The following is a 14,955-nucleotide window of genomic DNA, read 5'->3' on the forward strand; positions in this document are numbered from 1 at the left end:
CTACAAGCCCCTCCCCTCCCCCGCCTTTTGTTTTTTGATACATGGTTTCTCTGTAGTCCTGGCTGTCCAGAAATCTGCCTCTGTCTCCCAAGTCCTGGGATTAAAGGCATGTGTCACCTTTACTGGCAGTGAGGCTGATGGCAGATGCTGAAAGGGTCATGCAAGGTGGACTGCATAACAAAAAGATCAATGAGGTCTTTGCACATGGCCCTCACCATCACTGAGGACCATGCCGAAGCCTGATATCTCTTGACCAAGTACCGGACATAAAGCCTGGAAGTAACAACAGCCCGTGAAATTGGTACATGCTGATGCCAGGAATGATTTCGATATGGCTCTTGGAGTGGGAGTTACTCTCTGAAACTTAGCAAGTTCCATCTAGTTAAGCTTGGACCTGTAGAAACCATGCTAAACTAAATTCTATATTCCAAGACTACCTCTGGTACTGTGAGTTCTCAATATTCTCTCTCTGTCTCTCCCTGCCCCTCTTCCCCTCCCCTGCTCTCCCCCCCACTTTCCACCATCCTATCTCACTATATAGCTCTGACTGTCCTGGACCTCACTCTGGACCTCACTCTTTAGATCAGGCTGACCTGGAACTGCTTCCTGAGTGGTAGGATTAAATGTGTGCACTACCCAGCTTGAGCTCTGCTTCTCTTCTGTCTTGTTGGTATCATCTTCTATAGACAGTTGGATGAAAAGACGAAGGGCCTCTGCACGGCACCCACCATGACCCCAGTTCCTCGATGGGCCTGGTTTCAGCCAATTCTCAACAATTTAGTAAGGATGTCGGTTTTTGTTTGTTTGGTTGGTTGGTTGATTTTGTTTTGTTTTGTTTTTTTGTTTTTTGTTTTTGGTTTTTTTTTTTCCGAGACAGGGTTTCTCTGTGTGGCCCTGGCTGTCCTGGGACTCACTCTGTAGACCAGGCTGGCCTCAAACTCAGAAATCCGCCTACCTCTGCCTCCCAAGTGCTGGGATTAAAAGCGTGTGCCACCACTGCCCAGCTAAGGATGTCGTTTTAACTTTCTTACCCATTTTGAGAACTGTACACTAAGATGCCTTCCCTCTAATCTGTAAGTTGAATGCCTAGCTCCCGAAGTAAGTACATAAAGAGCTTCAAGGAGGTAGTAGCAGACCAAGGAAGTCATGAGGCCGGGGCTTGAGTCCTGTAGGAAGAGGAGGAAGAAACACTGAAGAACTCTTTTTCTATGAGAAACTGTAAGGTCACCCAACCATATCAGGGTAGAACCCTACTCAGAAGCCAGATGTGACACAGGCTACATCTGGACTTGTAGCCCTCAGAATAATCAAATAGGCTGTTGTTTAAGCCACCAGGTCTGTGTGTTATTTTAGGCAAAACTTGTATTCACTTCTGTTGCTGGATTAGAAACACCATAACCAAGAACGACTACATGCAGGAGTTTATTTTGGCTTACAGTTCCAGAGGGACAGGATAGGACAGAGGGAGGGAGAGGCCTGGCAACAGGTAGCCAGGGCAGAAAGCAGAGTGGGCAGCACTATGTGGGGTTAGACTATGAACTCTCCAAACCTTGTCCATAGTGATGTACTTCCTCCAACAAGGTTGGACCATCTCCCCATACAGTGCTGCTGGGACCAAGCATTCACATAATATGGGGGTCATTTATCACTCAAACCACCACAGACCCCCCAGAATATCTCCCACTTAGACCCCCCAAACCAACTCAGATGTCAGACTGCTTGTCAGAAGCACAGTTTTTAGGGGAAAAGCAAAACAAAACCCTTCCTAACATCTCCCTTGGTGTTAAGGAAGGGGAAAAATCTATATAAACTCTCTAGCTTCACTGTACTTAACTGTTTTAAAAATTACCAGTTTGAGGGGAGGGAGAGATGGCTCAGTGATGATGTACCAGGGCTGGAAAGATGGCTCAGCAGTTAAGAACACTGACTGCTCTTCCAGAGGTCCTGAGTCCAATTCCCAGCAACCACATGGTGGATCCCATCTGTAATGGGATCTGGTGCCCTCTTCTGGTGTGTCTAAAGACAGCTACAGTATACTTATATACATAAAAATAAATATTTTCTTTTTACATAGTATGTGCTGCCCTTGCAAGGGATCCTAGTTAACACACACATGGTTTTTAAAATCTTGTAAAGATTGCTACTTTGGGAAGTCCCACATATTTCTCACTAGCTCTGCTGTGTGGATTATGATGACAGTGTCCTGGGCTGTATTTTATGGACTGAGGTGGGGTGTCATTTGCAGAAAACATTAAGTCTTCACTTGAGCCTACCGGTGTCTAGTGGGGACTGGGACCGGGTGAGGAGGGTTGCCACCTGTCTTTATATTCTTCTTAAGTTTGTGTTACATTCTGCTCAGTTCTGCGTGGACACATCAATCATTTGGGAAACTTCAGCTTGGCATAGATTTGCCTCATATCCCACTTCAGCCCTCCCTCCTCTTTCTCCTCTTCTTTCTGCCCTGTTCCCAATCAAGACTAAATACAACCACAGCTACTAAGAATGAAAAGAGGTGGCTGGGCTGTGGTGGCGCACGCCTTTAATCCCAGCACTTGGGAGGCAGAGGCAGGTGGATTTCTGAGTTCGAGAGTTCAAGGCTAGCCTGGTCTACAGAGTGAGTTCTGGGACAGCCAGAGCTACACAGAGAAACCCTGTCTCAAAAAAACAAAAAAGAATGAAAAGAAGGTGGCATCCATGCTACTGGGTGATCTCTGCCCATTCCCAGGGAAGTAATGAACAGTCCCCCACCCCTTTAGCCGCCTATCTTTCCCCAATACTTATACTCTGTATCTGGAGCCCTCCAGCCCTGGGAGGGAGAAATTGATTTATGGGCAGAGTCACCTCTCCTTCATTCTTCAGCCATCATATAAAGCCTTTCATTATTCCCAACATCCGTTTCTTTGATACTGGTTGTTCCATGAGATGAGCATCTATTTTTGGGACCTGTGGCATGAGGGATTTTATCAACATGACTTGGGTAGACAAATACACCAAGGAACCCAAACACAAACCTTTCTGGAAAACCAAGCAGATGGTTGCTGGGTTTTCTGGCTCTGAATAAATCTGGTACCCAGTGTCTCTCTACCTCTAGGATGCCTCAGGATCACCCTCCATTGGAGTTCGTCTCATCCCTGCCCTCCTCCAAAACCAGGCTCCCACTTCCCTGATATAATCCTACCATCCTTATTCCCCATGTCTTTCAGTTCTTACCATGCCCTTCTTTGGCCCACAATCCAACTGAAATTTGTTGGGATTGCTTTCTTTTTAGTCACAGTGTCTCTCTATGTTTCCCAAGCCAACCTTGAACTTCTAGATTCAAGTGATTCTGCCCCAGCTTCCCAAGAAACAGACTATTGGAACAAGCCACCCTATCTGGATTCACGGGGATTCTTTAGAAGATTTTCATGCCACTTAATCCTTAAGAGGCTCCATTTCTAGTGTCTTCAGACACAGCCTGTGTAACTATTTGTCTGGAATAAGAGAGCCCACTGTGAGGAAAACAGCTGAGTTCCCTGCTCTATGCCCTAAGCTGGAGAAAGTGGACAGCCTATAAGGAAGACTCAAGAGCACATTATCCAGGCTGGGCTGGCTCTGAGGAAGGCAGGGCCCACCATCTCCCCTATTCAGTAAGACTCCATTCCCAGCCTCCACACCTCACCCCAGCTTCTCAATCATCATGGCGGAACTGGAGAGAGTGCTTTGTAAAGCAACAGGACCAGCATAGACATTAGTGAAAATGACATCAGTCTTGGAGTCAAGACTGATGGGGTTTGATTTCTCGCTGAGCCTTTTGGGGTGGTAGGAGAAGTCTTGAGTGAGTCCTCCCACTTGAAGCTTCAGCTTTCTCAATTGCTAAAGAGAGGATCAGCCCTATGACTTCCCCTAGGGTTGGTATATGGGTGAGGATATTCCACCTTATCCTTTTGCTGTTCAAGGAGGTATACCCTGGAGCAAAGTAGACCATGCCAGATCTTTCCCTCAGCACATATTTAAGTGTCTTTTTTTTCGTTTGTTTTCGTTTTTTTTTTTTTTTTTTTTTTTTTTTGAGACAGGGTTTCTCTGTGTAGCCCTGGCTGTCCTGGAACTCACTCTGTAGACCAGGCTAGCCTCGAACTCTCGAACTCAGAAATCCGCCTGCCTCTGCCTCCCAAGTGCTGGGATTAAAGGCGTGCGCCACCACCGCCCGGCTCCCAGGAAATATTTTAAAGATCACTAGTAGGCTCTCTTATCCTTGTTCTGTGGTTAGAAGACGCATGTGTAAAAAATGAGACCCCATGGAAACCAGGCCTGGGGTGACTGGAATAGACACCACTCCCATGTTGTTCCACGAAGGGACCCTATACCTCTGTATTAAGCCACCAAGACTGGAGAGTGAACAGGTGCAGCTGCAAAACCCACTCTGGCCTCAACTGTACACTTGAGATTTGTTTATTTTATTAAATAGAAAAACAACACAATAGGACAGGCACAAAGACACAGTCTTGTGGCAGTGCGGGGGCGGGGGGACACCTTCCCTGGTGTCTGCGGCTGCTACTTGCTGCTGCTCTTGGGTGGGGGCCGATAGACCCCGATGACGACAGCGTGGTCCCTTTCGTAGGGCTCCAGAGTCAGCTGCTCCTGCGGCTTCAAGTTCTCCTGTTGCAGCTTCTTCACCTCAGAAGCAAACACAGCCTCGGCAGACGCTGTGGAGTCGATGCAGTTGGCCTTGATGGAAATGAGAAAGTGGCCTCCGTTGCGAAGAAAGGTGTGGGCATTAAGCGCCACGATGCGGGACTGATCCGGCTGGGCCACATCGGCAAAGATCACGTCCACCATTCCGATGAGCATTCGATACTTGAGCGGGTGCCGGGCATCTTCCAGTACTGGGATGATGTTGGTGCGCTTCTTGGCCACGTTGACCAGATCGCGTCCGGCGCGATGGGAGAATTCAACCGCATAGACCAGGCCGTCGGGGCCGATGATGTCGGAGACGTGAGAGACTGTGGTTCCGGAGGCGGCGCCCAGGTACAAGACTTTGGATTTGGGCTTGATGTGGATCTGGTCCACGCCGCCCAGGATGGCCGCCGCCAATTTGGAGCGGAAGGGGTTCCATGTGCGGTACTCCTGCTTCTCCCCGTTCTCCACCACGGTGACGCGCTTCTCGCCGTACACCGAGACTCCAGGCACCATGTTCAGCGTGACCAGAGCGTCCTCCGCGCCGCGGTAGATGAACACGCCTTCGTGCCGATGCGGCTCCACCGATACGGTGATGCCCTTCTTGCGGCGGTTCTTGTTCCTGGCCTGGCCGCCGCGCCGCTGCCTGTCCCCGCCGCCTCCGCCGCCGCCTCCGCCTCCGCTGCCCCCGCCCCCGCCGCGTCCCCGGCCCCGGCCGCCGCCGCCGGAGCCGCGTGTGCGTCCCCCGAAGCCGCCTTTGGCCCCTGAGCCTGTGTCACCTCCCTTGCCGCCTCCCTTGCCGCCACCCCAGCCCCAGCCGCCGCGGCCGCCCGCCGGTTTCATGGCCCCCGCAGTTCTCAGGAACTGCCGCGGTGGTCGGGGATCGCGAGGGACCCCGGGCGGTTGCTGCGGAGTGGGGACAAATTGGTGGCGGCGTTGTCCCCAGGATTAGCCGCAGCGGGATGCAGGGAGCCGCGGTGCGCGCATCCCCGGATCCACGCTTTGACGCGGTGACTTGCGTGATTGCATCACAGCCGTTTTGTAGCCCCTATAGCCCCGGAAGTCCCCCTGCTTCATCTGCGCGCAGACACAGCCTGCTCACTTGTAACCCTTTGCCTTCTCTCCGAGTCGGCTGGTGCTCTCTGCTTTCCCAGGGACTCTGGGTTTTTCCCCTGGATCTCCCAGTGGCCAGCGTCTCTGTAGCAGGAGAGGGGAAGCGTACATCCTCTCAGTCCTTGTGTTCCTTGCTCTCCCGTGTGGCCGCAGAAAACTAATGTGTAACCTAAATCATATAGTACTTACTTCAGCATAAAAGGAAATGGCATGCTTACCCTCAGTGTTTCGTCTTTGCTTTAAAAACCTACTCTTTAAAACCTTGGGGAACCAGAGGAAGCAATGGGCAGCACCAAGGACAGAAATCGAGACGTCGCGGCATAGGCTTTAGCGGTCAGTCAGTACCAGGGACAGCTACTTCAAACGCATCCCTTCTGGCCACTGTTGTTTGCTTTGGGGCCAAGCTGGACTTCTGTGTAGGCGATCTAAGCACATGTCTGACCTCCCTGTTAGTGGAATTAAGTGCCAAGTCCAGAGAGGTGAAATGCACCTAAGAATCAGAACATGAGCCAGGGAGAGGATATTGAATCCCCAGATGTGTACACCGTTAATCTCCTGTCTCACATGAACAAACAGGAATGGCAGGGCTGGTTCCCTCCTGAGTATTATATCAGACTTTCTTGATGAGGGCCACAAGTCTGCATGATGATATAGAGAAGGTGGCAGAGGAAGAAATGTGATTCCTGAGATACCTTGGAAAACGCTCCTTTTACAATTTGAAGAGTGTTCTCCAAAACGAGCTACATGTGCTGTCTTGATTGTGTTTTCTCCAATCAGGCCTCGTGATGACTAGGTTTTTGCATCTACTTGACTTGGCCATGGGCTACCCAGATACTTAATCAAATATTACTCCGGGTGTTTCTGGGAAGTTTTTGGATGAGGTTGGCATTTAAATTTGTCAAGTAAAACAGATTGTCTTGCATTGTGTAGGTGAGTTTCATTTAATCAGTTGAAGGCCTGAATAAAATAAAAAGCCAATCTTTCCCCAAGGAAGAGAGAATTATGCTACCCAGTAGCATTTGACCTGGAACATTAGTGCTTCTTATCCAACTAACTTTTGAAGAAGGATGTTGGTTTTGATGGTTTCAGATTTGCCAGCATCCATTTTCCATGAAAAATATATTAGTGTGTGTGGAGGAGGAGGTTCACACGGGTCCTGATGGAGGTGATGTTAAGATCACACACAGAGCTAGGAGAATGAGGGCAGGGCAGTCAGAGAGGAAACACTCTGGGTGATGGAGGTTGTCTTAGGAACAGTGTGAAAAGCATCCAAAGAAATTATGTGCTAATAGCCAAGCAATGATAGAGCATGCCTTTAATCCAAGCACTCGGGAAGCAGAGGCAGGTGGGTCTCTATGAGTTCAAGGCTGGCCTGGTCTACAGAGAGAAGTCCAGGACAGCCAAGGTTACACAGAGAAATCTGTCTTAAAAATAAAAACCAGAAAGAAAGGGGAAAAAAAAAAGATGTGCTTTTGGCTTCGGGGCTGGGAAGTTAATTCACCGTTTAATTTGTCCTTCCATTAATGTTGGGGGGAAATGGTTTCCAATCATTGTCTGTGTTTCAGCAAGCTCCAGAGTGAAGCAGTGACCCTGAGGCATTCGAGCCCGGAGGCTGCCTTCGTTATGGTGGCTGTTCAGCCCCACTGCATCTGAGATCAGAAGAATCCCAAGAATTTGGAGTACAGCATTAACAGTGCCTGCCAGAACTCAACCCAAACAACTTATATGCAACTAATAATTTTTTTGAAAAAAGAATTATAGCCAGGTAGTGGTACATGCCTTTCATCTCAGCACTTGGGAGACAGAGGCAGGCAGATCTCTGAGTTTAAGGCCAGCCTGGTCTACAGAATGAGTTTTAGGATAGCCAGGGCTACACAGAGAAGCCCTATCTCAAAAAAAAATATTAATGATGGCAATAATAAAGAATTAGTTGATGGCTTAGCAACAGTTCTCTACCTGTGAGTTACAATCCCCACAGGGCTTGCATATCAAATACCCTGCATAGTAGACATTTACATTATGATTTATAACAGTAGCAAAATTACAGTCATGAAGTAGCAACAAAATAATTTGATGGTTGGGGTGGGGGGTCACCACAACATAAGAAACCAGATTAAAGGGTTGCAGCATTCTTCACTAATGGCTAATCCTTTTTCCAACTAGCCCTCTTCTACTTTTGTGTCTTTTGTGTGCATGGGAAAATAGGTTTCATTATGATATTTGCAGGAGCATGGGTGAAAGGTAATTGCAGAACCCCTGATTTATCAGTAAAGGCATTCACCTCCAAACATGACTGAGATTGATCACAAGAAGCCACATGATAGAAAGAGAAAGAGAAAACAAGTCTCTCTGTCTGTCTTTCTCTCTCTTTCTCTCTCTTCCTCTTTCCCTCCCCTTTCTCCTCTCCCTCCTTCCTTTCTTTCTCTCTTCTTCCCTCCCTCCTTCTCTGTCACCTTTATTTTCCCTTTCTTTCTTTTCTTTCCTCCTGACACAGGGTTTCTCTGTGCAGCCTGTCTCTGCCTCCCAAGTGCTGGGATTAAAGGCATGTGCCACCATGCCTGGCTATATATAATTTCTATCTTCCCTTCCGTGGTCTTCACTTGTCTCCCTGTCACTCTGGCTAATCCTTTTCCCAACTAGCCCTCTTCTGCTTTCGTGTCTTTTGTGTACGTGGCGCAATGAGTTTCATTTTGGTGTTTGCAGGAGCGTGGGTGAAGGGTCATTTGCAGGAGTGTGGGCATCTTACTAAAGGCTGTACCACTGGGGAAAAGGTCCTCTGTCCCCTTCATGGAAACTTGTTGGCTGGGCCCAGTCTTGTGGGAGAGGAGAAAGGGGAGGGAAAGAGGAAGAGAGAGAAAGAGAGAGAAAGACAGAGCCATCAGAGCTGCCATGCCTTATGTGGAAGTCAGCATCCCACAATATACCACCTCTTCTCCAACTCTTCCATCTTTCCTATCCTCTCTTTCACAGTGTTTCCTCAGCCTTTGAGAGGCTGATATAGGTGTTCCATTTAGGGCTCAGGAATCAACGGTCTCTTATTCTCCACACTCTCTATCCCATAGATACCCAGTTATGAGTCACTGCAGCAAGTGTTGCCCACTGCAAAGAGAAGCTTCTCTGACCAAAGCCGACAGAAGGACTCATGAACGTCAATGAATGTAAATATTTAGAAGGCAGCTCAGTGAACACATCATTTCCATTTATAAAACATTGAGTGGGGACTAAGGGCCTGTTACCTCTAGAGCCATGGGTTCACAGTATTAGATGTAATTCCTCCTATGAAGCAGACACCAAATCCAGTCAGAGAGCAGTAGGTTGCACCACAACAGACTTCCCACTATTACACCAGTAGGCACATTTTTTTTCTTTTTTTTTCTTTTTTTTTTCTTTTTTTTTCTTTTCTTTGTTTTTTTCTTTTTTCTTTTTTTGGTTTTTTGAGACAGGGTTTCTCTGTGTAGACCAGGCTGGCCTCGAACTCAGAAATCCGCCTGCCTCTGCCTCCCAACTGCTGGGATTAAAGGCGTGCGCCACCACTGCCCGGCCAGTGGGCACATTTTGACTCACTGATGACTAGTGTCTATAGGCCTTTTCTGCACTGACTGAGGTGATCATGTGTCTCTAAGTCTACTCACATAGTGAAATACACTTGCTGATTTGCATATTCTTCAACCAACCTTGCATTCCTAGAATGAAGCAAACTTGTGGTGGTGTATTTCCTTCCTAACACATTCTTGAGTTCAATTTGCAAGACTTATTGGAGATTTTACAACTGTTTTCATTGGGGGGGGGAATTTGGTCTATAATTGTACCAGATAGTTTCATATCAACTGAACTTAAGCAAGAGTCATCTTAGGGGAAGTTCAATTGAGAAATTGCCTCCATAAAATCAAGCCATAGGCAAGCCTGTGGGGTCACTTTCTTAATTAGTGATTGATGTGGGAGGGCCCAGCCCACTGTGGGAGGTACCATCCCTAGGCTCATAGTCCTGGATGTTATAAGAAGTCAATCAGGCTGAGCAGGCCATGAGGCATGAGGAACAAGCCTATAAGTAGCCCTCCTCCACAGCCTCAGCATCACCTCTTGCCTTCAGGTTCCTGTCCTGTTTGAGTTCCAGCCCTGACTCAATTTGATGAAGAACTGTGATATGGAAGTGTAAGTAAAATAAAACTTTTCCTCTCCAAGTTGCTTTTGGTCATGGTGTTTTCCCACAGCAGTAAAAAACCCAACTAGAACAGAAATTGGTAGCAGGTTTGGGGTATTGCTGTGGCAGATGACATGCGTGTTGGGGAGGATTGTGGAAGAACTTCGAAACTTTGGGTCAGGAAAGCCACTGAATGTTCAAAGTTTGTCGAGAATGTGAGTGATCAGAGAATAATGCTGAGGCCTATGCAGAGGAGGGAGGCCTGGCTGGTAATGTTTCAGAGGAAACATTGATATTTTGGGGACTACTTGATATTTTAAGTTAAGAATCTGTGATTCTGGTCAGCTGAAGCTGAAAAAAATATCAGCCATGATTAACAAGAGACCAGCACCACTGAAGAGAAACCTTTGCTTTGCTGGGTCAATGAATGCTGGTCAGCTGGTGCTGAGGAACCAGCTGTAATCAAAGAGAGACCAGGATCACTGAAGTGAAATCTGAAAAGTGTTTTCTTAGGGTCAGCACACAGAAGCTGTATTCCAGGGGCAGATGAGGTTACTGAATGTAAGAATCACCCAGGTGGTGCTGGTTTTGAATGCTTGAAGAGGTCCTGGAGAACCCCTGAGTCTTGGTTCTGTGCGTCAGGGCTGGAGTTCCTACAGAGAGCACAGGAGAGGTTATTGGTGAAAGGGCAATCTAATTACAATAGAAGGCCTCAGAATTTTGGAGATGTCAGTATCATGGGATAAACACCAAGAACAGTATCAGCCATGAGGTGGAGTTGAACCTTAGAACATAAGCTCTGAAGCTGTTGCAGATGGCAGATCCAGAGAGGTGATCTAAGCTCTCCGGAGGAGCCCAGGAAACCGTGAGTGAATGCCAGACTTTTGACATTGATTTATTTACACAGCTAGAATTGGTTTTGCTTTGTTCAGATTGTGACTGTGCCCTGGTTTCTTCCCTCTTGAAACAAGAAAAAAATTTTTTAAACTTATTTTAATTTTACAGGAGCCCACAGGTGAGAGAAGGCTTTGGACTTTTGAGTGTTAGGATGTTTAAAGACTGTAGGACTTTTACAAGTTAGGAGTGTTTTATATTGTGGTGTTTATTAATCTTCGGGATCTTGGGATGAACAAAAAGGAAAAGTTTGACTTAACAGGGATGTTGTTTGTGTGTCAAGTTGTCAAGACGTCAATTGTGTTGCATAGTTTTATGTTAACTTGACACAGCTAGAGTCAACTGAGAGGAAGGACTCTCAATTGAGAAATTACTTCCATAAGATTGGACTGTAGGCAGTCCTGTAGGGCATTTTCCTAATTAGTGATTAATAGGGGAGGGACTAGCCCATTATGGGTTACGTCACCCCTGGGCCAGTGGTTCTTGGTTCTATAAGAAAGCAGGCTGAGCAAACCATGAGCAAGCCAGTAAGCAGCACTTCCTCATGGTCTCTGCATCAGTTCCTGCCTCCAGCTTCCTGTTCTTTTTGAGTTCCTGTTTTGTCTTCCTTAAGTGATGGGTTGTGATGTGGAAGCATAAGCCAAAACCCCTTTCCTCCCCAAGTTGCTTTTGGTCATGGTGTTTCATTGTAGCAATAGAAACCCTAATTCAGACAATAATTTTCTTCCTTTGTCGCACACAGCCTTGTCTGGATTTGGTGTCCGGGTGAAACTGCCTTTGAAGAATGAGTTTGGTCATGCTCCTGCTGTTTCTGTTTCATAAAACAGTTTGAGGAACACTGATGTTAGCTCTTCTTTAAAAGTGTGGTAGAGCCAGGTATGGTGGAACATGCCTTTAATGTTTGTACTCAGGAGGCAAAGGCAGGTGTGTTTCTGTGAATTGAAGGCCAGCCTGGTTTACATAGCAGAACTTGTCTCAAAAACAAATAAATAAACAACTAACAAAAAGTTTGGTAGACACCGCGCTTTGAACTGTCCTCTGGTCCTCAATCGCAGTCTGTCAGCCACCATGCCTATGTTCATGGTGAGCACCAATGTTCCCGTACCTCCGTGCCAGAGGGGTTTCTCTCAGAGCTCACCCAGCAGCTGGCGCAGGCCACCAGCAAGCCCACACAGTACATCGCAGCGCACACGGTCCGGTACCAACGACCCCTCCGCCCTCTGCAGCCTGCACAGCATCGGCAAGATGGGTGGTGCCCAGAACCGCAACTACAGCAAGCTGCCGTGCAGTCTGTTGTCCGACCGGGTCTACATCAACTGTTAGGACATGAATGCAGCCAACTTGGGCTGGAACGGTTCTACCTTCGCTTAAGTCCTGGCTTCACTTACCTGCACCTCTGTTCTTCGAGCCTTATTGCACGCAGTGTTCTGTGTTTATCCACCCGTAGTGATGCTCACCTTCCGATCGGGAGAAATAAATAGTTGAAGAGACAAAAAAAAAAGAAAAAAAAAAAAGTTCGGTAGAATTTGACATTGAACACATTTGGACCTGGATTTATCTTTTTAAAATCACACTTATTTACACTTATTTATCGTGTGTGTGTGTGTGTGTGTGTGTGTGTGTGTTGCAACCCACCAGTGACTGGTACTGAGGAATTAAGTCGAATTTGAGGTTCAACAGAATGAAGTGATTACTGCTTAAGACACCTTTCTTGGGCTTCTCTGAAGCTTTTACTCCAAGACCACTCATGGTTCAAGGCAGGGACTGAGAGGCAACAAGGAACATACAGAGTAGTTCTCACTAGCAGCAGACCTGCTGGGGGCAGAAGTCTCAAAGCTTAAGGAGGCTCTCTGCATGAAGTCCTTGAATGTGCTAAATTGGGAGAGGAAACATCCTTTGCCAGCAATATTCCTAGGGCAGAAAGAGGCACTCTACAAAGGCCAGGGGCAGCACAGGTCACAGGTTAATGTAGAAAAGTCTCAGAAGACGTATGCTATTTTGTGTGCATACCTATGTGCCACGGCGTGCATGCAGAGGTCATAGGTCAACTTGTGTGAGCCAGATCTTTCCTCCCCTTCTCTGGGTTCTGGGGATCCAATAATCAGGCTTGATGATAGGTATCAACTCTCTCTGAGCCATCTCTCCAGCTCCTGGGCTTTGGTTTGTTAGAAAATATTATATTGCTGTGTACATCTCACTGATTTGTTTGTTTTGTTTTTCTTGAGACAGAGTCTCAACTATGTAGGTTTGGCTGTTCTGGAGGTCACTATGTAAATTATACTGGCCTTGAATTCACAGAGATCCACCTGTCTTCGTCTCCCAAGTGCTGGGATTAAGGGCGAGCATGCAGCTATGCCTGGCCTCTCATTAATTATTTTTTTATATTGTTTTTCATTTTCTGTTTTTTTGAGATAGGACTTCTCTGTGTAGCTTGGGTGTCCATGAACTCACTCTATTAGACCAGGCTGGCCTTGAACTCAGAGATTCACCTGCTTCTGTCTCCTAAGTGCTAGGACTAAAGGCATGAGCCACCACTCCTGGGTATTTAATTTGTTTTATTTTATTTTTTTTATGATTGTAGATGTTTTGTTTCATATCTGTCTGTGAACCACTTGTTTGCCTGCTACACATGGAGTCTAGAAGAGGGTGTTGAATTCCCAAGAACTGGAGTTACTGGCAGTTATGAGCTGCTGGGAACTGAACCCAGACAGATTTTCTGGAAGAACAACTAGTGTTCTTAACCACTGAGGCCCACTCTTGTTGCTAGTCCAGAATGTCTCCTGCTTTTCACCTTGATTTAAGTCATAAAGTACCCAGAAGTTTATCCATTGCTACTAGATTTTTCAGGTTTTTGAAATATCCGTTGTTTCCAAAATATTCTCTAATAATTCTCTGTAGCTCTTAGAATCTGGAGTAATGTCATTTCCCCCATTTTATCAAAGAGCCAAATTTTGATCAATATATTGACTTATATATTCTTCTCTGTTTCATCAATTTCTCCCCTGGTTATTATTATTTCTTGCCATTCACTGCTCTGGGGTCTGGAATGTTCTTTTTTCTTAGGACCTTGAAGTACATATTATTGTGTTCATGGCTGTGAACATTCCCTTTAGAGCTGTTTTGTCCCTATCTCAAAGGTTCCTGTAGGCCATGCTTTCATTTCCATTCAGTTCTAGGAACTGTTAAGCCCCCTGCTGCCACCACCTCCTGCCCCTGATTTACTCAGTGATGGCAATGAAAGACCCCCTGGAAGCTCCAGGGTCTGACCCATGCTTGGTCTCAGGCTCAGAGCTCTCAGACCCCAGGGGCACTTCTCAGTTGGACAGATCTGCTCCTGGCTACTGAAGGTGAGTTCTCTCCCTGGGCTCTATCGGGCCCTTGCTTCCTGCACCAGCTAGTCCATCCAGCCTTTCTGCTTGCCACAGCTGCTCCTCTGGGCCTTCCTTCACCAAGGGCCTGTGGCAGGCCACATTGTGGCTTCCCAGCCTGTGGCTGTCCCCTCATCTCATGCTCCTGGGGCAGCTCAGAGTTCTGTCTTATTTTAACATTTTTAGTTATCTTACGGGGTTCCATGTTTCCTATATTTCGTGTATACTGGTTTGATTGATCTTCCCCCCCCCCATTTCCCCATCTCTTCCCCACTTAAACTCTCCCTCCTCCAGTATCCCTCCCTCTACTTCCACATGACATGTTCTGCCATCGATTTTTACACCATTTTCTGAAAGTTTTCCTCTCCCACAGGCTCCTTTCTCATTTCCTGGCCTTTATATACACCCACTCCTTCATAGCTACACACATTAAAAATTAGAATCTAGGGCCTGGAGAGATGGCTCAGTGGTTAAGCCTTTCTGAGCCCGGATTATCTTATTACAGTAGCTTCCAATTCCATCCGTTTCCCTGCAGGTTTTATTTTCCTTATGGCTAAATAAAATTTCATTATGTGTGTGGCCACATTTTCTTTATCCAGTCAACATCTGGGCTAGTTCTGCTTCCTTATTGTTGTGACTAGAGCAGCAATCAACATGGATGAGCAAGAATTTCTGAGGCAGAATGAAGCCCTCTGGGTACATGCCCTGGAACCCTGGTCACAGTAGATGGTCTGTCTGTCTGCCTGCCTGCCTGCCTGTCTGTCTGTCTGCCTGCCTGAAGTCCTC

General features: G+C 46.9%; 1 protein-coding gene and 1 pseudogene across 1 annotated transcript; one reads left to right on the forward strand and one right to left on the reverse strand.

The window, feature by feature from the left end:
- Positions 1-4,412: 4,412 nt before the first annotated feature.
- Fbll1 (fibrillarin like 1) lies at positions 4,413-5,928 on the reverse strand. The gene has a single exon (XM_028756533.1). The coding sequence runs from the start codon at positions 5,494-5,496 to the stop codon at positions 4,531-4,533; it is 966 nt and encodes a 321-aa protein (XP_028612366.1). The 5' UTR covers positions 5,497-5,928; the 3' UTR covers positions 4,413-4,530.
- Positions 5,929-11,869: 5,941 nt separating this feature from the next.
- On the forward strand, positions 11,870-12,172 carry LOC114611697 (annotated as a pseudogene).
- Positions 12,173-14,955: the final 2,783 nt, after the last annotated feature.

This window comes from Grammomys surdaster, unplaced genomic scaffold (assembly GCF_004785775.1).
Source record: "Grammomys surdaster isolate TR1022 unplaced genomic scaffold, NIH_TR_1.0 126121, whole genome shotgun sequence".
NCBI lineage: Eukaryota > Metazoa > Chordata > Mammalia > Rodentia > Muridae > Grammomys > Grammomys surdaster.